This window comes from Neofelis nebulosa, chromosome 1 (genome assembly GCF_028018385.1).
Source record: "Neofelis nebulosa isolate mNeoNeb1 chromosome 1, mNeoNeb1.pri, whole genome shotgun sequence".
Taxonomy (NCBI): domain Eukaryota; kingdom Metazoa; phylum Chordata; class Mammalia; order Carnivora; family Felidae; genus Neofelis; species Neofelis nebulosa.
In genome coordinates this window covers 27637794-27661282 of record NC_080782.1, presented here as the reverse complement: position 1 = coordinate 27661282, position 23489 = coordinate 27637794, and the positions used below count along the sequence as shown (strand labels likewise).

The window sequence follows — 23489 nt, the reverse complement described above, 5'->3', positions numbered from 1 at the left end:
GAGAGAGATTGGTTGTGAGTAGGGGAGAGGCAGAGAGAGAGATGAAAACACAGAATCTGAAGCAGGTTCCAGGCTCTGAGCTATCAGCACACAGTCCGACATGGGGCTCAAACCCATGAACTATAAGATCATGACATGAGCTGAAGTCGGATACTTGACTGAATGACTCAGGTGCCACACCCTCCCCCAACCTTCTTAATAGTTTTATTAGTCTGCTCAGGCTGCCATAATAAGGCAGTAGAGGCTGGGTAGCTTCAACAACAGAAAAACATTTTTTCACAGTTCTGGAGGCTAAAAGTACAAGATCAAGGTATCTTCAAGTTTGGTGTCTTCTGAGGCCTTTCTCCTTGGCTTGCAGATAGACAGCCACCTTCTGCTGTGTCCTCACATGGTCATCCCTCAGTCCTTGCTTTCTGTGTCCTAATCTTTTCTTGTAAAGACACCAGCCATATTAATTAGGACCAATCCATATGACTTCATTTTACTTTAATTACCTCTTTCTAAGCTCTATCTCCAAATACAGTCACATTCTGAGGTACTGGGAGTTAGGACTTCAATATATGAATGTTGATGGGACTTAATTCAGCCTCTAACAGGGGATATGTGTCCAATGTAAGCAGGAAGAGTCATGTAAGATTTTCCAGACTTCTGATTTAGCTGAGCTTTTCCATGACCTTTATCTTTGAGCTTATTACTTGATGCTGGGCAATATCTCTGATTCATGTGAATCTGATCCTGGCTGCTAGCTTAAGCTATTTCTGTACTGTTTATTTTTTAGAACAATAGATTGTAAGCAAATACAAAAAAATATTGTGTCAATCTGGATGTCTTCTGTAACATTCTTTGCAATTTACTTTCTTTTCAAGTTTTTAAAAATAGAAATAAAACAAGAGGGTAAGGAAGCTGATGTCTGAACAAAGGTAGTAACATAGGCTAGACAAGAACAAGGAAGTGTTGTATTAATTAAACAAGGAGGCTGTTAGACTGATGTGGTTCTAATGCCCTGGCAACCTACTAAGCAAACCAAATTCTAACCCTGTAAATGCCTCAGTTAATGAAATTGAAACTAAGAACAACCCATCACAAACAGCCAAGTAGACTTTAATCTATTTAGAGCTAATCAATGATTTATTTGTTTTTGTGTATATAAGCCTCTTCCCAACTCCTGGGGGTAGAATGCTCCTAACCACCTCCTTGTTGGTGCTGCTTGGTTAGACTAGATTTTGCTGGGAAGGAAGGAAGGAAGGAAGGATGGAAAGAAGGAAGGAAGGAAGGAAGGAAGGAAGGAAGGAAGGAAGGAAGGAAGGAACAGAGAAAGAGAGAAAGAGAAAGAGAAAAAGAAAGAAAAGAAAGAGAAAGAAAGGAAAGAAAAGGAAAGAAAGGAAGGAAGGAAAAGAAAGAAAGAAAAGGAAAGAAAGGAAGGAAGAAAGAAAAGAAAGGAAGAAAGAAAGAAAAGAAAGAAAGAAAGAAAGAAAGGAAGGAAGGAAGGAAGAAAGGGAGAGAGAAAGAAATAAAGAACGGAGGGAGGGAGAAAGAAAGAAAAGAGAGAGAGAAAGAAATAAAGAATGGAGGGAGGGAGGGAGAAAGAGAAAGAGAGAAAGAAAGAAAGAAAGAAAGAAAGAAAGAAAGAAAGAAAGAAAGAAAGAAAAGAAATCTTAAAATGTTTAACAAGCCTTACTTTAACTTCTAACAGAAGGTCTGCAGAGGGAGGCAAAGAATGCCTGCCTGAACCCAGTGGCACGCAACCCCTCAAAGGGAAAGCAGCCAACGGAAAGGAAAACCACCTATTGGACTAGCCAGGAGGCGGGGCCAGGATCCTCCCCATGTACAGACCGGCGGAGGCGGCGGCGGCGGCGGCGGCGGAGGAGGGAGTGCCCTGCGCAGGCGCAGGAGGGAGGGACCGCTTGGGGCCCGCCTCCCGGGCGGTCTAGGCTAGGTCTGGGCCGCCTGAGACTTCGTCACCTGGAGAGCCGAGTCCCATGGCGCTGCAGGGTATCCGGGTGTTGGAGCTGGCCGGCCTGGCCCCAGGTCCGTTCTGCGGTATGGTCCTCGCGGACTTCGGGGCCCAGGTGGTGCGTGTGGACCGGCCGGGCGCCAGAGGGGACGTCAGCTTCATGGCACGGGGCAAGCGCTCGCTGGCGGTGAACCTGAAGCGGCCGGATGGGGTATTGGTGCTGAGGCGCCTGTGCGCCCAGGCGGATGTGGTGCTGGAGCCCTTCCGCCACGGTGAGCCCCAGGCTCCTCTGCGGCTCCGACGGGGGACCAGACGCGGCGGAAAGGTCCCCGCCGAAGGGAGGGGCTGGGCCGTACGAGCCCGTCACATCTACGCTCTGTTGCCGACAGAACCTTTTCCTGTCACTGCCTTTCTAGATTTTTCTGTCGCGTTTTGCTATTGTTGATCAGTCCCCCCTTGAGATGATCTATACTTGGAATCTCAGATACTGAGGTTGCCCCTGTTCTCCTTATACCCATTTTCGCCCCCTCCCCCAGATTCTCTTTGTTTCTAATCACTCATTTGTGCTTGTCTTAATTATTTGAGAGTCCCGAATCCTGTGAGAATCTAAGGAAAGCCAAAGATTGCCTTCCTGGAAAATTGCATGTAGGTACATAGTCGTTTTTCTACCGTTTTGGGGGTTGGTGTACCCTCTAAAGCATCTAGACCCAGGCTAACATTCTCTGTGGTAAATCCTGGTGTTCCAAGTTCCTTCCAGCTTCAGCTCAATTTGGTTTACAGTTTGCTTCCTGGAGCCACCTTTTCCATCCCCACTGTTTTCACCTTTTTATAGACAGATGATGGCCATATCGATAATCGTACCTCCGTCTTTTAGAGCCATAGACCTCTGAAATACACAGACTGTGCATGTGTCTTAACTGGCTGTCTTATCTCCCAGGCACTGCAACTTCCATAAATCCCAAAACAAGCACATTATCTTACCTCCGAGAATAACGTCTCCTCCTGTTACTTATTTTTTTATTTTTTATTTTTTTTTAATTTTTATTTAAAATTTACATCCAAATTAGCATATGGTGCAACAATGATTTCAGGAGTAGATTCCTTAGTGCCCCTTACCCATTTAGCCCACCCCCCACCCCCCACAGCCCCTCCAGCAACCCTCAGTTTGTTCTCCATATTTGAGTCTCTTATGTTTTGTCCCCCTCCCTGTTTTTATATTATTTTTCTTTCCCTTCCCTTGTGTTCATCTGTTTTGTCTCTTAAAGCCCACATATGAGTGAAGTCATATATTTGTCTTTTCTCTGACTAATTTCACTTAGCATAATACCCTCCAGTTCCATCCGCGTAGTTGCAAATGGCAAGATTTCATTGTTTTTGATTGCCGAGTAATACTCCATTTTATATATATACCACATCTTCTTTATCCATTCATCCATCAAGGGACATTTGGGCTCTTTCCATACTTTGGCTATTGTTGATAATGCTGTTATAAACATGGGGGTGCATGTGTCCCTTTCAAACAGCACACCTGTATCCCTTGGGTAAATACCTAGTAGTGCAATAGCTGGGTCATAGGGTAGTTCTATTTTTAGTTCATGGAACCACCATACTGTTTTCCAGAGTGGCTGCACTAGCTTGCATTCCCATCCTCCTGTGTTGTTTTTCTCATTAAATGGAACCAGTACCCTCCCAGCTGCCTGAATCCAAACCTTGTACTCTGCCCATGACTCCAAATATTCTTAACTGCATTTGCTTTCAGTTATCAGGAATCCTCCTTAGCTTCTGTAGCTTCCTTCACGCTGTTGTAACAGCCTTTTTAAAGATGATGTGTGGGTCTAGCACAATTTGGATCCATTCTCAGCTCCCAGGGCAATCTTGCTCAAAGTACAAATCCAAAGCTTTGCCTGATACATAGCAGGAAGTCAGTAAATGTTTGGTGAATGAATTGAATATCTGTGGGGCACCAGGCATATTAAATGTTAAATCATTTATTCACACAGCCAGATTGGAGGATTATAATAATTTAATAATTAGGATTATATCATAATTTAATAATGCCCCATTTAAAGATAGAGGCTCGACATGGTTGACTCCACGATCTTGCAATTAGAAGGAAAATAGAGGGGTGCCTGGGTGGCTCAGTCGGTTAAGCATCCGACTCTGGCTCAGGTCATGATCTCGCGGTCCATGGGTTGGAGCCCCGCGTTGGGCTCTGTGCTGACAGCTCAGAGCCTGGAGCCTGCTTCAGATTCTGTGTCTCCTTCTCTCTGTGACTCTCCCCCGTTCATGCTCTGTCTCTCTCTGTCTCAAAAATAAATAAACATTTAAAATTTTTAAAAAAAGAAGGAAAATAGAGCTGTGAATACAGATGTAGCTGCCAGGTGAGAGGATTGTGGCTGGTGTTTAGGTAGAAGACTAGAGTTTTCTGTAATTTACTATAGCTTTAGGAAGACAAAACTGTAAATATATAGTCTTCATTATTTTTAATCCCACGAGGTTAAAAATACTAGTTATCTGGATTTTGTGCAATAAATACTATACTTATTCATAAGAGCTCTTAGATGGTATTGTAGCAAATTTTATCACTGACATTTTGGTGAGCTTTTTTGTGAAGATGCCCATGCTAGGCACTTCAGAGACCCATGGAAACAGATCAGGTGTGAATCCTGCCAGAGGAGCTTCTAAACTGCGGGGAAGATGATGGAATATATACATAAAAGCACAGTGTGAGGTAGAAGGTGGCGGATGATGGGGGCACAGAAAAAGAAAACACCTTAAAGGCTTTCGAAAGTGAATTTTTGACCAAATTCAGCCCCAGGGTAACTGTTCTAGGAGAACAAGCCATTTCTAATAAATTACTAAGGAGAGTATTTGGGGAACTATAAAGGCACTGACTAAAGGAAGGAATGGCCCACTATGGGGATTGCAGGAACTTGGATATGCCTGAAGGGAATTAAGGTGGGGCTGGAAGGAAATAGGATTTGGGGGCAGAAGTCACACATTCCAGAAATGGTGGCTTTACTCTGTGTCCTTAATTATTGGAAACGTGCTAAAACCCACAACAAACGTTATCGGTATGATTTGGAAGAGTGCTATTTTATGTTTGCCACAGAGACAGGATTGTTCCTATCCTCAATTCATCCCTCTTAAAAAAAAAAAAAAAAAAAAAAAAAAAAAAAATCTTTGTTCCCTTTCTCTTAAGGTGTTATGGAAAAACTCCAGCTAGGCCCGGAGATTCTGCAGAGGGAGAATCCAAAGCTCATCTATGCCAGGTTGAGTGGATTTGGCCAGTCAGGAAGATTCTGCAGGGTAGCAGGCCATGACATCAACTATTTGGCTTTGGCAGGTATGTTGACAAAATAATTTCTCTACACCTTTTATTTTGTTCCCAGTCAAGATTTACAGTTACACCAACTAAAAAGAATTTTTTAAAGGTGAAAATTTAAATATTTATCAGAATCAATAAGGAGAGCATGGTTTGAAAAGAGTTGGTTTGTCATAGAACACTTATTCCCAACCCCTTTCCCTCTGACTTGACACATTTGAGGGATAATATACTCTCACTAGTAACATTTACTTACTACATTTCTCACTACAATTCTCAGGCAAGACCCTGCCAGGAAGTAAGAGCCTTGGTGGTAATGGGGATGGCTGTTGTACAATTCTAAAATGCTGATAGAGTTTGATCTGAACTCCCCTTTCCACCTCCATTCTGAATCATTGCCTGAGTCACCATTTTAGACTTCTATGAATACCTGTAGCTTTCAGGTCATATTGTCACTTTATTAGAATTTTTGCCTGTGAGAACATGTCTTAGAATGGCCTGATCCTAGAATTCTAAGAAATTGTGTGTTGTTGAATAAAGGCCTCAAATTTCCTGTGAGTACACATTTAAAGATTGAGGATAAGAGTGTGGGTAGAATTGTTTTTTCCATCTATTTAAAAATAGAATTACTTTATTTTTTCTTGTGTTTGATTATTTTCTTGCATCTCTAATAAGACTGAAAGTGGGTCATAACTGTTGGTAAGCCATAATCTAAATTGCTAACAATAATTTTTTCCTCGAAACTCAGTGAGTAAAAACTTAGCAATAAAATTCTGAAAGTGTTAGTTGGAATAAAGTTTTAGAGAGAAAACAACAACAAAACAAAACAAGGAGCCTTGTCGGGGGAAAAGCCTGTTTATAAATATGCTGACTAGGTTTAGATTTGGAAAAGCATCATGTACCGGTTTTCACCATGTCGGCAACTAGAATGATTGGTTATTCCTCGTAAGATGTTCATGTATCTATTTAAAAGTGACATTAAATTTACATTTCGTGTTCCTTGATTTCTTTAAATTATGTAGGTATTCTGTCAAAGATTGGCAGAAGTGGTGAGAATCCATATGCACCGCTGAATCTCCTGGCTGACTTTGGTGGTGGTGGCCTCATATGCACACTGGGCATCTTGTTGGCTCTTTTTCAACGCACACGCTCTGGCAAAGGTCAGGTCATTGATGCCAGCATGGTAAGTGTTAACTGGGGGAGGTGATAAGCCTACCAGTTGTTCTAAGTATGATAGGCGGCTGCCTCAGATTGTTTTGTGAATAAGAGATAAATGAGATTTGAAGTTTGAATCCAAATTATCCAGGATATCCTTTTTTTTTTTTTTTTTAATAGCCTCATATCCTTTCATTGAGTATCTTGTTTGTAGAATCAGTTTCCTAAACTTTTCATGACTCATCTGATTCCTGCGTTGGTTTCAACAATCTTCGCCTGCCATTTCTTGTGCTTAGAATACAGTTTTCTTTTTTTTTTTTTTTTTCAACTTTTTTTTTTTTTTTTTTTTTTATTTTTGGGACAGAGAGAGACAGAGCATGAACGGGGGAGGGGCAGAGAGAGAGGGAGACACAGAATCGGAAACAGGCTCCAGGCTCCGAGCCATCAGCCCAGAGCCTGACGCGGGGCTCGAACTCACGGACTGCGAGATCGTGACCTGGCTGAAGTCGGACGCTTAACCGACTGCGCCACCCAGGCGCCCCTAGAATACAGTTTTCAAGCAATCTTCATTAAAAACTGGGCTCGGGAAGGAAGTCCCCCTTAGCAGACAGAGAAGATTCTTAAGGGTGCTAGAGTAAAATTGGGCCAGTCTAGACTTTCCTGTTACAGTTTGCAGGGGAGACTCCAACATCACGAAGCTTCAGTTTTTTCACTGTCACGCACTGAGTACGTGCCTTGCGTTATGCTAGGCGATTTCCCTGTGCGATTTCTCCTAATCCTCAAAACACCAGTTCCAGTTGGAATACTTTATTTGAAGAAAGGAGAAACTGAAGCATAGAAATTTGCCCAAGTTCTCACAGCCAGTTGATAAGAGCCCAATCCAGCATTCTACGTATGTATTTGCATTTGGACAGATCTTTGGAGGGAGAAGGAAGATGGGTTTGAGGAAGACAAGACTGGAGGCAGAGGGACAGTTACTGGGTTGTTGCTGGGAGATATGAGCAAGTACTAAAGTCATTGATGGTGGAACAGGTCTGGATCTGAGGGCTATTGGAGACATAAAATTGCCAGGATCTGGTGACGCGTTGGCAGTAAAGGGGGAGCGAGGAGTCAAGGGTGGCTCCCGTGTTTCTGGCTTGGATGACCTGGTGGATGGCATCACTGGCACCTTGGGGGCGGACTGCCAATGGAAGAGGCAGTATGGGTCAGTGGTTAAGAGCACGGATTCTGGCACCTGTTTCCTCCACCCCAGCTCTGCCACTGACTGGTTCTGGGACTTGGGTGAGTTACTTACCTCCCTGTGCCTCGGCTTCTTCTTTGTAAAATGGAGACAGTAATGGTACCTGCCTCATAGCATTGTTAGAGAACTAAGCGAATTGATGCCTTGTTCAGTGTGTAAACAATGCCTGGCATAGAGGAGGTGCTATGTAAGAACTTGGTATTATTATTGTTGTTGTTATTCTTGTATGATAAGAAGAATTCAGTTTGGGTCATTTCAAGTTGGAAGTCTCTTTCAGATATCCAGACAGAGTGAGTACTCGAAGTTAGAGACTAGAAACAGGTTTTATTGTCATTTGGAAGCCACATGAGACCGTGTGGTCCTCTAAGGAAGGGGACAGAGCACCATATTTGAAGAGTGGGCAGTTGAGAAGTCAGGGCATAAGGAGAGCAAAGTGGAGAACTGAGGAGTGTTTCCATGGAAACGAAAGATAAAGAAAGTGCTAAAAGGAAAAAAAAAGGAATGGTCAGAGGGTCAGGTGTCAGTAGAGACCTCAAGAGTTTATTTATTTTTTATATATTTTTAAGTTTATTTATTGAGAGAGAGAAAGCGAATGGGGGAGAGGCAGAGAGAGGGGGGAATCCCAAGCAGGCTCCACACTGTCAGTGCAGAGCTTTACATAGAGCTTGAACTCACAAACCATGAGATCAAGAGTCAGAGGCTCAACCGACTGAGCCACCCAGGTGCCCCTATCCTGAAAGTTTTTAATGTATATAATTATGGAGAGAATATATAATGAGCTTCCGTGTACCCTCACTTGGCTTCAAACATTATCAACATTTGGCAGTCTTATTTGAAAAGAACAACAAAAGTAGTTCCTTCTAAGTCTTTAATGAACTGTATTTTCTGAACTGAATAGTGGAGAAACCCTCTATCATAAACCTGTTCTAACACACTTTCTTGAAATATCAAGAAGTTGTGTAATTAGATACAGTCTTCCTGTACTCTAAGAAACATTGTTACACAAATGTTAAAAAAAAAAACTAAGTGGAAATTAATTGTTGTTTTATAGTTTAAATGTCTGGATTCATATTGTATACTGTTTCTTTTCCAAAGGTGGAAGGAACGGCATACCTAAGTTCTTTTCTGTGGAAATCTCAACAAGTAGGACTGTGGGAACGACCTCGAGGACAGAACATGCTAGATGGTGGAGCACCTTTCTACACAACCTACAGGACAGCAGATGGGGGCTTCATGGCTGTGGGAGCAATAGAACCCCAGTTCTACAAGCTGCTAATCAAAGGTAAGTAATATTCCTGTGCCTCTTCTGCTCCCTCCCCTTTTCTTGTGGGTGTTCTTTAACCTCGATTTTAGGCCTTTTAAATTCATTATGTCTTTTATTATATATCCACTTTATGTTTATAATTACAATTATATTGTGGGGCATTTCCCTTATGTTTAAATTGACAGATACTTTCATAAGTCTATAAAATAGCTCAGAGTTTTAAAAAATAATCCATTTTATGCGAGTTCAATTTTTTGTTACATTTCATACTCAGCAGTGTTAGATATTTATGTTGCCCTTGCGTGCCCATGTCTTATTCTCAGAAATGATGTGCTGGTTCTGCCAGTTCTTATTCCTTGATAGATGCCCCCATGGGGTGCCAGAGCACAGAGTGACTTTGGTGAATAAGATTCTGTTGGAATATGTTATTATCACTTGATGCTTCTACAGTTTACCTTTCTTGCAGATTCTTGTCTCATTTGCATGTGGCCACAAGTTAGCAGGAGAATTTGCGATCTCTTCTTCTCTAATTAAACAATCAGACTAACATTTTGTTCCTGTAACATGTTTGAATTTGAAGTTTACTTTACAGGTAAATGAATAGCTAAGAAGTTTTAGAATATACATTGAAGAGGTATGACAAGCTGGTCATGGTGTGTCTGTCTTTTCAACTTCACGGTTGGAGTCTCATTGTGTTTCGTAGTTTTTCAGATACAATATACTACTCAAAGTTGTTTGCATATAGCTGAAATCATTGTTTTTTGCTAGCATCAGAAAGCGTTTTATGATCAACAATATTAACTTCACTAACTTAAATATAGTTGGAAAAACAAACAACAAAATGGTTTATGTAGATCATAAAAGTCTTTCTGTTCCAAAATTAAAACTAAGAATGGAAGGTATTAATTCAAAATTAGGGACAGAACAATGCTATAATGAGGGGCTGAACACAGAGGGATCAACACCCTTTCCTCGGTGGTGCAGGGCCTTAGAAGGCAGGAGGGATATAGCAGGTGAAGTTTGTACCTGACATAAATCTTGTATATTTATGCATTGTCTATAGAGAATTTAAACGTAATAATAAAATTGACTAAACTTCAGTCGTTTTTGTTTTTGTTTTTTTAGACAGAGTGTGAGTAGGGAAGAGGGGCAGAAGGGGAGAGGGAGAGAGAATCTTAAGCAGGCTGCGTGTTCAGCACAAAGCCCAACACAGGGCACAATCCATGCCCCTAGGATCATGACCTAAGCCAAAATCAAGAGTCAGACACTCAACGGACTGAGCCACCCAGGTGCCCATCAGTCAGCTTTTTGTCATCATCATTCACAGGCAATTCTAAATGACAATGGTAAAATAAACTCATTGAAAAAATTTTGTTAGGAGAGGCTGAGTGGCTCAGCTGGTTAAGCATCTGACTTCGTCTCAGGTCATGATCTCATGGTTTGTGAGTTCGAACCCCTTGTCAGGCTCTGTGCTGACAGCTTGGAGCCTGGAGCCTGCTTCAGATTCTGTGTCTTCCTCTCTCTCTAGCCCTCCCCAGCTTGCGCTCAGTCTCTTTCTTGCTCAAAAATAAATCAACAGAAAAAGAAAACAAATGTTAGTTTGAGTTCTAAACAATTGCTACAGCTATTGTTGAGTTCTAATAACATATGTAAGATCTATTAGCACATTTTTATACTTAGCCTTTAGTAAATATTACATAGAAATTATTCAGAGAACTCCCAATTTTACGGTCTCACTCCTGTTTTTTCTTTTAAAATTTGTATAGTTTCAACATCCACATTTAGGTCTCTGTTAAATTATGATTAGTTTTTTTGTATGGGGTGAGGTAGGGGTCCAACTTCATTGTTTTGCATATGGCTATCCAGTTTTCCCAGCACTGTTTGTCAAAAAGACTATTCTTTCTCCATTGAATGGTTTTGGTGTCTTTGTTGAAAATCAGTTGGCCATAATTGTAAGGGTTTCTTTTTGGACTCAGTTCTCTTCCATTGATGTACATGTCTACCCTTATGTCAGTACCACACTGTATTGATCATTGTAGCTTTGTAGTAGGTTTGAAATTAGGAAGTGTGAGTCTTCCAATTTTGTTCTTTTTTAAGATTGACTATTTGGGGTCCCTTCCATTTCCATATGTATTGTTTTTAATGCTTATTATTATTGAGAGAGAGAGAGAGACAGAGTGTGAGTCAGGGAAGGGTAGAGAGAGAGGGAGACACAGAATCTGAAGCAGGCTCCAGGCTCTGAGCAATCTGCACAGAGCCTGTCACGGGGCTTGAACCCATGAACCACGAGATTATGACATGAAGTGAAGTTGGACGCCTAACCGACTGAGCCACCCAGGGGCCCCTCCATATGTATTTTAGAATCATCTTGCCAATTTCTGCAAAAAAGGCAGCTGGGATTTTGATAAGGGTTGTGCTGAATTGTGCATCAGTCTGGGGAGTATTGCCATCTTACCAGTATTAAGCCTTAATACCCATGAACATGTATGATGCTTTTCATTTATAGAGGTCTAGAATTTTTTCAATGATACTTTGTAATTTTCAGTGCACACACCTGCACTTATTCTGCTAAATTTATAGAAGAATTTTATTATTTTTGATGCAATTGTAAATGGTACATTTTTGTATTGTTCGTTATTAGTGTATAGAAATACATAGTAAGTAGTTACTTTTGTATATTGATCTTATTTCCTGCAACCTCACTGAGCTCATTTTTCTTCTAAGCGTGGATCTCTGAGTTTATCTTGCTTGATTTCCTTGAGATTCTTGCATGTGCAAGTAATTTGTTTTTCATCAAATTTGGGAATTTTTCAGACATTTTTTCTTCTAGGATTTTCTCTGCCTTTTTTCTGTCTCTGCTTGTGAGACTCTCTTAATGCATATGTTGGTATTTGTGTGTGTGTATGTACACATTTAGCTTTCTTGTAACAAAACAGCTTGTGGACTTTACCATTTAAAATTGAGCATCATCTTTCCTTTCCAGTGAAGCAGAAAGAAAAATTAAAAATAAACAGGAACAAAATTACAATAGACAATGTCAATTTCAGATAAGATCCTACAGGTTCTTCTGATTCTCCCCTCAAGTGGCAGGGCTCAAGTTATCATTAGGAGAGAATTTTATTTTAAAAATGTCATCTAAAACTGCAAAGATGTCCGTTAAGCATCATAATTAAACATGCCAGCGGAGAAGCCATGTTGTCAAAAGGCTCACCCAAACATCTCAAACTCACCCTTTGCTGACCTTCTATAACCCCATTTTTTAAATTTCTTTTTTCTTTTTTTTAAACAGGAGGAAGTAGGCAGATAAATGTTGGTAAATGCTAACCTTCCACATTCATATACAGACACAGAGTAATCTCTGAGCCCAATAGAGAAAGGAGGGAAAAAGCTAGAATTCTATGTACTACTACACAGGGGCCTACCACCTTCCAGCTTCCAGCAGAGCTAAGGGAGTAGAAAATTTTTCTTTTTTTCCCACAGAGCACAGTAGCTTTGATTCCATTAAGTTTTTGTTGGGACAGGAAGGGATAAAAATTGAATGTCAAAGAGAAAGGGGTAGAGATTCTTTTCCCACTGTATTCTGCTCATGGTATTTCCCCGCCAAATAAGTTGAAAACCATGGTGTAATGGGAGAGAAAAGAGACTTCAAAAAAACAGGACAAATGAGCTAAGGTAGGGGTGGGGGGAAGGACTGCAACTTGCTCCCAGGGACTGGAGAAAATCCCAAAAGGAAGGTTGGAACCTGTTAGTGTTCCATTAGTCATCTTCCCCTTCCTCCCTCTCGTCGTCGTCTCCATCACCTTCATCTCATCTCCTTATTCATCAGTATCTTCCAGTCTTTCCCCCCCTCCCCCTCCTTCTCCGTTCCCATCTTCATCATCCATATTGGGAACCAAGTAGTACTTGAATGAATTTGATCAAATATCCTCTTTGATGACATCTCCTAACTCATCTGCACCTGCATCAGAATGGTCAGGAAACCAGGTGAAGAAGCTTTCTGGTTCCTCATGCTGTCTCTTTCCGCTGGCTTTCTTCTGCATTTGACTTGGACATTTCATCACATCCTTTCAAGATTTCCGTCTGATTTCAGTAGCTTTTGAAGATGGATCACCACTCTCATTCAGATGAAATTCTTTGGAGAGACCTTTATTTTCAAAGTAAGGGTTTTCATCAAAATAAAAATCTATCCTGTAACTTGATTTAATATCTTCAAATGCTGTCACTTCACCTCTTGTCAAGTAATGTAGTGCCTCTTCATCTTCCTTCCCAAGCAGTGCAGACACTTGTGGGTGGTTGACAAAGGTTGTTACCCCCTTGTGGGATTTTGGCAGTCGATTCCAACTTCTGAAAAAATGGTTGGCAGAGTTTCTTATATTTATGTTCTACTTTCAAAGTCTTCTCACTGGCTTATTCATTAAGTCTGTCTGTTCCATTTGTACTTCATCAGGATGTTCAGTTGTTGGCTGTTCTTGTTCTCCCTTTGGCAGGGGTTGAGAGGGTGCTGTCTCCTCTGGCTTGGAGGCAGGAGGCAGTCTCAGTTTCTTCATTTGAGGTGAGAGTGAAGACTGGCATTTGGGGGCCATGCTGTGAAGAGAGTCCAGGAAACAAGGGAAGACGCATGTCTGGAAGAAGCTCTGATGACTCCATATTTTGGTATTCTTGATGGTGTCCTACAGGTCTCTGAGGTTCTGTTCATTTTTCTTTATTCTCTTTTTGTTATTGTCTTTTCTTTCTTTCCTCAGTATACCTCTTTTTGAGTTTGCTGATTCTTTCTCTTGTCAGTTCATGTCTATTGCTGAGTCCTTCTTTTTAAAAAAAATTTTTTTTAATGTTTTATTTATGCTTGAGAGAAAGAGAGACAGAGCATGAATGAGGGAGGGGCACAGCAAGAGAGGGAGACACAGAATCTGAAACAGGCTCCAGGCTCTGAGCTGTCAGCACAGAGCCCAACGTGGGGCTTGAACTCACGGACCGCGAGATCATGACCTGAGCCAAAGTTGGACGCTCAACCAACTGAGCCACCCAGGTGCCCCTTGCTGAGTCCTTCTAATGAAAGTTTTATTTGTTATATACTTTTCAATTCCAGAATTTCTATTTGGCTTCTTTTTTAACAATCTAACTCTTTATTGATATTCTCTTTGATTAAACATCATTCTCAAATTTTGTTGAACTTTTCAGACATGGTTTCATTCAGTGCTTTGAATATATTTAAAATAACTAGTTGATTTAAAGTCTTTGTCTAGTAAGTCCAGTATCTGGATTTTTTCAGGGACAGTTTCTGTTGATTCCTTTTTGTCTTGTGTAAGGGCCACATTTGCTTCCTTCTTTGCATGTCTCACAAGTTTTGTTGAAATTGGATATTTGAAATGATGTAAAATGACCACTTGGGAAATCAGGTCTTCACTTCCCTTCTCTCTCCCCTATCCTGGATTTATTATTGCTGCTATTTGTTTATGTAATGACTTTCTTGGACTAAATCTGTGTTCTTTGGTATGTGCAGTCACAGAAGTCTGTTTGGTTAGCTTGGTCATCAGGTAATAATTGGATAGAGATGTCCTTAAATGCCTTGAACCAATAAATTTCCCATCCTTTTCTGTGTCTTTACTTCTTGCTTGTACAGACTCAGGGTCAGCCAGAGGTGAAAGATTAGGACCTTCTCAGATCTTTCCTGGGCATACTCATAGCCCTATATATGTGCCTTCTAAATTCCCGGAAATATGTTGGAGCATTTCAAAGCCCCCCATGAACATCCTATTCCCCACTTTTTTTCTTTTATTTGTCAGCTTCTTTTTATCCCAACAGGGAATGCCACCTCAGATAGCTATGATATTAAATAGTTGTCACTGATTTTTTTTTTTTTTTTTGATAAATGTTAACAGTGTTCCAGAAATAAGGCATTGTGAGCTCCAAGTCAGATCAAATAAAGACAAGCCATGAGAATGGAGCCTTTCAGGGAGCTGCTAGACAAATGGCAGTTCTTGGGGGATGGGATTTGGGGGAAGCTCTCAACTCATTTCCGTCCTGCAGTGGCTGTTATCCTGCTAGTTGTTTTACAGAGCTGTGACTGAGAGCCTGTTGGTTTTCATGACTACCACAGAGCTGGGGAGAGAGGGAGAAATTAGTGCAAGTTATAATACCACAAGGCTTACTGATCTTATGAGATGCAGTTGTTTTTCCTAAATAAATGCTCTTTGGATTGTTGTAAACTTCTAATTTCCAGAGTTACAAAAAAGTTCATTCTGACAGTTTGTGCCAGGGTTCTGTTGCTTTTATGCAAGAACAGGTTTCTGAAGGTTCTTGCTCTGCCATTCCAGAAGTTAACTTCCCTCCTTGGCATGTCTTATTGTTATCTTAAAACATATGTGTTTGGAATGATCATTTCTAACATCCACACTCCACCACAAGGAGTGAGTTTTTCTGGAAATACTGAAAATGAAACGAGACATTATTCTAGCAGGCTGATTGCTCCAGCCCTTCATCTTCTGACCACTTTCTCCTGGGCTTTCTCTTTCTAAGTCTAAACTCTGTAACCACTCTGATTTTTTACAGCCTCCTGTCTTTGTATCCACAGCCTTGTATGGTGTCCTTAACCTCCTCTCTCCGTTCAAAGTTCACGAGGGATCCTTGGCTGACAGGTGGTTTGTGCTTCAGGCCGGCTTAACATGTTAAGCCAGCTTTGGTGAATCTATATAGTCCATGCCAAAATGCCACAGCATTTTCTTTCTTTCACAAGATTTATTTACAAAAATACTACTTTTATTAATCACATATACATTACTTCTCTCTCAGGCCCAGCTGGACAAGCTGCCACATCTAGACTGATTTTATTACCTTATTCATTTTATCTTATATTTGAGATCTTTGAGACCATACTTTAATCTTAACATAATACACAAGGTTTTTATAAGGTAAAAATTCTACCATACTGTGTGTCTGCTGCTTTCTGGGGCAAAAAAAATCTGTAAATACAGAGAATTTCATGACGTTTTGAGATAACAAGACACTTACAAGTATATTCAGATAAGTAGTAGAGAATTTTTAAGTTGTTTTAAAATTTCAAAATCTTACTAAAAGAAAAGCAGACAATAACGAGTGTTGTCAAGGTTGTGAGGAAACTGCAACCCCCTGTGCATTACTAGTGGGAATGTAATACGGCAGGTCCTCAAAAAATTAAATAGAATTACTATAAATTTTATGCTACCACAATTTTTAAAAGATTAAAAGTAATTCAAAATAATATGTGTTTTAGAAAAGAATGTAATACAGAATTTGTAAAGAAGTAAAAATTCTCTCTTGTTCTTTCACTTGGGGGAAGTTTGGGATGTGGCTTTCAAGAACTTTTTCTGTGCACATACCAACACGGTTGTTTTATTTATTTATAAATTGTATTTATATATAATATAAAATTATCCAAACTTACAATTAATAGCTGTCTTTTTGTATTCAACAGTATACTAAAGATGTCCTTTCTTGGCAATACAAAAATTCTGCACCCTCATGATATACCTAGCAGCCATATGAAACTGTATGGTACGCCTGTACTAAAATTTGAATGTTTCCTTATTCAAGTTCATTTACGTTTTTTCCACAGCTTTGCATTGTAACAAATATTTATTATTTACTAATAAACATTAATCTTTGTACATGTATCATTGCATACTTACAACATGAATTTTTAACTGTTTAATATATGCCTAATATTGTGTTACAGAGCAGTAAAGTTTATGGCATGTACTTAAAATAATAAGTATTTTGTGTAATTGTGTGTATGTATGTGTATGTGTTACATGTATATATAAGATCACTTTTTGGAAATCAAAACATACTTTCCCAGGTTTTAAATAGTCTGAGTCTACAGGCCAGTCCTTAAAAGTCTGTTTAAATTTAATAATTGATTATGCTATAAAAACTAGCTGCAATCTACAATTATATTCATGTAGGGGAGTGGTTTTAGAGTTCCATACAGGAATGTCAAGAGCACAAGAAACAGCCTATCCTAAACCACTGGTGGTTAGTCCTGTGGCCTTGATCAGAGTCATGGGCAGGATAGGAAACTATGGGCTGAGAAAGGATAATAAGACAGTGGAAAAGCTAGGGTGTCAGAATTAGGGGTAGGAGCTAGAGTCTTTTGATTTCTAGTATTTTTTCCAGTATACAAACTTTAACCTGTGAGACCATTAATCTCAAATATAATGTCTGTTACAGGGAGAGCATATTTTATTTAGTCTGTTTATAATGTCTTTTATCAGGGAGATCCAATTTTATTTAGTATTATGATTCTGATCACATTCTGATTAAAAAAAAACTGAAAAGCATGCAAAGATATTTATAACAGTAGCTATGATCTAAATCATTATTTTTTGGCTAACTGGACACTTTGTTTTTCAGTCACAGAGTTTGGGGTAGTCAGGAAAAAGAAGAAAAGTAAAAGACATCCTTAGGAACATTTTTGTGTGTGTGTAGATTATAGTGATAAAGCTGAAGTAATGGCTCAGTGTTTTTCCTCGTATATGAATGGGTCAGAGGAAAATTTACTTGTTTATCCCACAGGTGTCTTTTCACAACTATCCAGAACTATGTGAGTTCTCCTTATTTCCTTATATATCCCAAAACCCTAAGAAGGGCCTGCAGTATTCATATCTACTTTCCTTTATAGGGATTTTCTTCTTCAAAGCAGCTTACATGCAATTAATTAGTCATCGTTCTTCTACATGATAGGGAAGGAAAGGATGACAAAAGTGAGAATTATTAGATTAACTTGACTGAACTTCTGCAAAATCACATGCATACGAAGGTCCTTTCATGATTATTCCACTCTAAGATCCACATTTAAAAACCCTCTTCCTTGTGGGAATAGAAAATGACATTTACACCAAACTCTAGTAAAGGAGCTTTTGGGGTATAATTTAATCAGCACTGGAGTTCAGGTGTGTCTGCAGGGGTAGGTGCTTGTAGTTAATAAAGGAAGCAGTGAGCAGGTCCTGGGCCGAGAAGCCGTCCTTTCTGTTAAATCCCCAGCTGAATGCTTTCATTTTCTCTCCACTATGTGTTGATGAGCTTTTCATGATCCCCTTCATGCTTGACACAAAAGTCTGTGTGCCCCGTTCATGATTTGACTGGTTGACCACTTTCTGTCCTGTTTGCTGTAGGAACAATTTTTTGCATGGGTCTTTGAGTACCTTACAAATCCTTTGTTCCTAGTTCACAGCAGTTTTGTAAGAGGGTAATGAGTCAAATATCACTGCTTGACTAGAGCTCTTTTATTTGTCCAAAATAAAAGGAGATGAATATTACATGTTAAATTGCAATCTTGAATTTAATCATTTATCTTCAGGCTTCTTCCTTAAAAACTGGGGTAGTCATGTGTAAAGTTGTTTAAATTTTATATTTCGTAGGGTTTGGGAACACTATATAAAATGTGGGGTTATTTGAAATCAGTATGACAGATAATAACATCTTGAGGAAATTTCTTTTTGAAAACCTACTCAGGGAAAAATCAATTTCTGGAAACTAGACCTTTACAGATAGACTACTTTTGGTGAAATGTAAATAATAAAATCTTGGCAGTAGGAAGTCTGTTTTCAGTCTTGCTACCCTATTACCTTTGCCCTTTCCGGCTACTGGCTCCAAGTTGAGTTTGAATTGTGTCTCTTGACCCATCTGAGAAACCCTTAAAGACACCCTATTTGGGACACTATGGTGAGGTCAAAACTCATTTTATTGACTATAACCACTCCACCCAAAGCATAATAATTTAAGAAATTGTGTTTTTATTCTCAGGACTTGGACTAAAGTCTGATGAGCTTCCTAATCAAATGAGCGTGACTGATTGGCCAGAAATGAAGAGGAGGTTCGCAGAGGTATTTGCAAAGAAGACCAAAGAAGAGTGGTGTCAGATCTTCGATGGCACAGATGCGTGTGTGACTCCAGTTCTGACGTTTGAAGAGGTCACCCAGCATGATCATAACAAAGAACGAGGCTCATTTATCACTGATGAGGAGCAGAGTGTGAGTCCCCGCCCTGCACCTCTGCTGTCAGACACCCCCGCTCTCCCTTCTTCCAAGAGGGATCCTTTTGTAGGAGAACATACTGAAGAGATACTTCAAGAGTTTGGGTTCAGTCAGGTAGAGATCAATCAGCTTACCTCAGATAAAATCATTGAAATTAATAAGCCACGAGCTAATCTCTAAATTCCAGGCCTCACAGCTCAAGTGAATTGAATATTACATGTTCAGTGTGGGATAATACATAAAATTGTGTGCACAGAAACACGAAGGAACATCATCCTGGTAGACCAGCTGTTCTAATCAAGAAACAAGACTGTGAGTACACAGTAATGATTGAATTCTGAAAATGGTTAACATGATTATTGATTTAGGAATGTTTTTAGTTTACTAATATTAAATTGTGGCAGTTTTTCTGCTTTTCAATTTACTTGATAGATTATATTTTTAATATTAAGATATGAATAATATACTTTCAATGGATGAATATAATGGTTTTTATTAAATAAAGCCTTTCCCCCCTAAAGTTTACTTCTGCTTTTAAGTTTCTGAAAAGTTTTCAAGAAAGTCCTTGAAATAGCACTTAAAAAGCAATTTGTGACTCATTTAAATAACGTTGGCTCTACTATTTACCAAAATGAAGTCCTTAGAAAAGTCTGATCCTTTTAATGTGGTAAGAAAATCTTTCAGCCAGCCTCTTTGAATTGTAATTTTAGAAAACGTTCTTGATGTTTCCTTCAGATAACCCCCACTGTCCAGCTAGACCACAGGACTAGAGCCCGGCTCTGTGTGGCTGCCTCTTAGCATCACCTACCATGTCTCTTAGTAAATTGCCACCATCAGACAATCCTGCTAGACTCTTCCTCCTCTTACAGGTTTCTGGCCTCAATTCCCATCACATCTGCCTCTGCCCCCAGTGTGCCCATGGCTTACCCCTCACTTCATTCAGGCCACTGCCCAAATGTCACCTTAGGGAGTACCCTTTCCTGACCCCTCCCTAAAATGGCAGCCACTTTATCACTTTCTTTCCCCTCTCCCGTTTCATTTTTCTTCACCTCGTGTATTATTACTGACATTATACTGATTAACCCCAGCCCTCTTAACCAACTATCTCTTAACCAGTGCACACTAGAATGGAAGCTTTAGGAAGGGCTTTATAGGTTTTGTTCACTGTTAAATCCTCACTTCCTAGATCAGTGCCTGGCTCATAGTGGAAACTTTGTAAATATTTATTAAAGAAGTGAATCTCAATAGTGAAGTGCTGTCAGTGTTCATCTTCATGGCTCCATACCGATCCGCTCTGCCCAACATCCATTGCTGACTTCATTCAGACCCCTATTACCTCTTTCCTGGACCACTGCTCTGCTTGCCTACCTGACTTACACCTCCAGTACCACTGCCGCCGCCGCCTCCTCCTCCTCCTCCTCTTCCTCCTCCTCTTCCTCTTCCTCCTCTTCCTCCTCCTCCTCCTCCTCCTCCTCCTCCTCCTCCTCCTCCTTCTTCTTCTTCTTCTTCTTCTTCCTCTTCTTTTTATCCTGTTACTCTACTGGTAATCTTTACCACATCAAACTGGTCTTTTCATCCTGTAAGATTCTTCAATGGTTCTCTTTTCTTTTCCTTATGTAACAAATATAAATCCATTTATGTAGCATATCAACCCTTTTTTATAATAAGACTTCTACCTAGCTGTTCAGTCCCATCTCTACTCCCCAGCACTTTCTATTGGACTGACTCAAGTTTCTAATTATGTGATGGTCTCTCTTGCTTCCATTCCTTTCCATATTCTGTAACATTTTCCAGGGCTAACAGTACTCCTAGCCCCTTTTGCTCCAGCTTGTTGATTTAGCAAATTTAGACTTGGCTCAGACAGCCTTCTTTGTGAAACTTCCTGTGTTTCTCAGCCCTAGGGCAGTTTTATACAATGATTATAAAATTTGAGTCAAGTATCAGTTGGGTTCAAATATCACTCAATCACTGTGGTATCTAAGACAATTCCTGTGATGTGCCTGGAACATCCTAGGTGCTCAGTAATTATTAGTTTTGTTCTTAGGGGTCCTTCCTAGGTTTCCATTGCACTTTGTACGTATCTCCAAGGATAGTCATTGCTTTTAGTGTAGCTTACATAACTCTTGACTGGGTCATAAGCTCCCAGAGTAGTTGCTCTAGCACACACACAAGAGAATAATCTAGAGACACATTAAAATACAGATTCCTAGGCCCAACCCTAGAGATTCTAATACAGAGTGTCTAAGGCAAGACTCATGAATTTGCATTTTTGCCAAGCTTCCAGGTGATTATAATGCTCCTGGTTCAAAGACCACACTTTGAGTGCCACTGTCCTAATGGATATGAACAAAGTCTTTTCCCCTTTGCTACTGTCATAATAGGTGCTCAAAAAATATCTCTTGAAGGGTTAATGAGGGAAAGAATAAAAGCCAGTTGGCAAAAATCTGTAAATAAGCAGATGGGCTAGCTCAAAATATTGATTTCTGTGATTAATTGATTTTATACCAAATGTTTGAATGAAAAAATTGGTTTCTGTAGTTTATACTTTTTAAAGAATACAGGTATATAAATAAGGCTAATAGATTTTGTTAATGACCATACTTTTCTTCTGAAGAGTCTAAGACCCTGTATAGAAAATGTACACTTCCTCTTTGGTTATCTTTTGACAAACTGTAGACTTAGAAATGGGCAAGAGTGTAGGTGAGAAGAAAATAGGAGGCTCTAAGGAGGATGGAGGACTAGCAGGCAATTGAAGATGGCAAATTCTAGTGAAAGACAGATTATATTCTTGAATACATAGGAATTTTATTCTTGCATGTGTAGTTCAATATACACTGATTTACACTTTTGATCCTACAATGTAGGAAGTGATGGGGTGCTACACACTGTATGGCGATGAATCAAATGACATGGAATAAGGTGACTGGTTGCATCCAGGCCTCTGTGCACATTTTAGGCTTCATCAAAGGAGACACAAGTGTCACAGGGGTAGTTGAAGCAGGGGTACAATGAGTTCTCATCACATTGTACAGATGAGAACACAGGGCTCAGATGGTCTTAAAACCTTCTTAGTTCGTATCTCCCTTTGTGTCTGAGTAACTTTTTCATGGTGCCTCTTGGCCAAAAGAAATATCTAACCATTCCATTTATAAAGAATTAGGTCCCAACAGCTTAATTATTTATGCCCTAATAACTAACTGTTTGAGAAAACACACATACATTGAGAGAAAGCACTTTTATTTTTATTTCATTTTTAACGCTCTTACTTATAGGTCATATATGTGTTGGACACTATGCAGCTTCTCATGCCTTGAAATAATATTGGGCACCACTACCCTCATTTTCTGTTCCATATTTATTTTCATACAGTACTTGCTTTTTATCGTGATTGTGGGAAATCCAGCCTCACAGAAATACGTAATCATTGAAAGGATTGTAGTGCAATCTTAGGTTGAAAGGATGAACTACCTCACTGATAGTTCATGGGGTATCTGACAGGTGTTGAGTTTCACTCTGTTTACTATCTTCAAAACTTTAAATATCCCGAGGCACCCCTTTGAGGTCACTGTGGTGCCCGGGGCATCTTGGCACACAGTTTGGGACCCACCAGTTTTAAGTGATTTGCCCAGGAAGATACTGGTAGGAAGAGGCAGAACCAGAATTTAAATTTTCATATTCTGACTCCGAGTCTTGCTCTTATACCATTTTTAAGGCCCTTCCTATAAGATTGTGTTCCTCTTGCCACAGGAACTTTTCATTTGAACTCAGGATCCAGCAAGGAAAATATGACCCACTCAGAGTCTTTAAATTAGAGGAAATTTATTCTTACACCATAAACAAAAATAAACTCAAAATGGATTAAAGGCCTACATGTGAAACCATAAGATTCCTAGAAGAAAATAGGTAGTAATTTCTTTGACATCAGCTGTAGAAATATTTTACAAGATATGTATCCTCTGGCAAGGAAAACAAAAACAAAATTAAACTATTGATTCTACATCAAAATAAATAGCTTTTGCCCAGCAAAGGAAACTATCGTCAGAACAAAAGGGCAACCAATTGAATGGGAGAAGATATCTGCAGATCATATATCCAATAAAGGGTTAATATCCAAAATATGTAAACAGTTTATACAACTCAACACCAAAAAAAGAAATTATGTAATTAAAAATGAGCAGAGGACCTGAATAGACATTTTTCCAAAGAAGATATACAGATGGCAAACAGACACATGAAAAGATCCTCAACATCACTCATCACCAGGGAAATACAAATTAAAACCACATTGAGACAACCACTTTACAGCTGTCAGAATGGCTAAAGTCAAAAACACAACAAATGACAAGTGTTGGAGAAGACGTGGAGAAAAAGGAACTCTCGTGCACTGTTGGTGGGAATGCAAACTGGTGCAGCCACTGAGGAAAACAGGATGGAGTTTCCTCAAAATAAAAATAGAATTACCTTACGATCCAGTAATTCCACTACTTGGTATTTACACAAAGAAAACAAAAACATTACTTTGAAAAGACATATGCATCCCT

The 23489-nt window shown here is 39.7% G+C and overlaps 1 protein-coding gene and 1 pseudogene across 2 annotated transcripts; one reads left to right on the top strand and one right to left on the bottom strand.

The window, feature by feature from the left end:
- The first annotated feature begins 1898 nt into the window (after positions 1-1898).
- On the top strand, positions 1899-20200 carry AMACR (alpha-methylacyl-CoA racemase). 2 transcript variants are annotated; one of them, XM_058716910.1, is made up of 5 exons: positions 1899-2226; positions 5157-5300; positions 6302-6462; positions 8770-8956; positions 18719-20200. In XM_058716910.1, the coding sequence occupies exons 1-5, from the start codon at positions 1980-1982 to the stop codon at positions 19126-19128; spliced, it is 1149 nt and encodes a 382-aa protein (XP_058572893.1). In that variant the 5' UTR covers positions 1899-1979; the 3' UTR covers positions 19129-20200. The 2 variants fall into 2 exon arrangements, with proteins under 2 accessions (XP_058572893.1, XP_058572902.1); XM_058716919.1 differs by lacking the exon at positions 6302-6462 and having other exon boundaries at positions 18719-18737.
- LOC131504528 (protein SET-like) lies at positions 12695-13730 on the bottom strand (annotated as a pseudogene).
- Positions 20201-23489: the final 3289 nt, after the last annotated feature.

Bases quoted from the DNA above. Each gene is read 5' to 3' on its own strand.
- AMACR (XM_058716910.1), top strand. From the start codon at position 1,980: ATGGCGCTGCAGGGTATCCGGGTGTTGGAGCTGGCCGGCCTGGCCCCA. The intron at 2,227-5,156 runs GTGAGCCCCAGG...CTTTCTCTTAAG, and splicing joins GCTGGAGCCCTTCCGCCACG to GTGTTATGGAAAAACTCCAG. The intron at 6,463-8,769 runs GTAAGTGTTAAC...TCTTTTCCAAAG, and splicing joins AGGTCATTGATGCCAGCATG to GTGGAAGGAACGGCATACCT.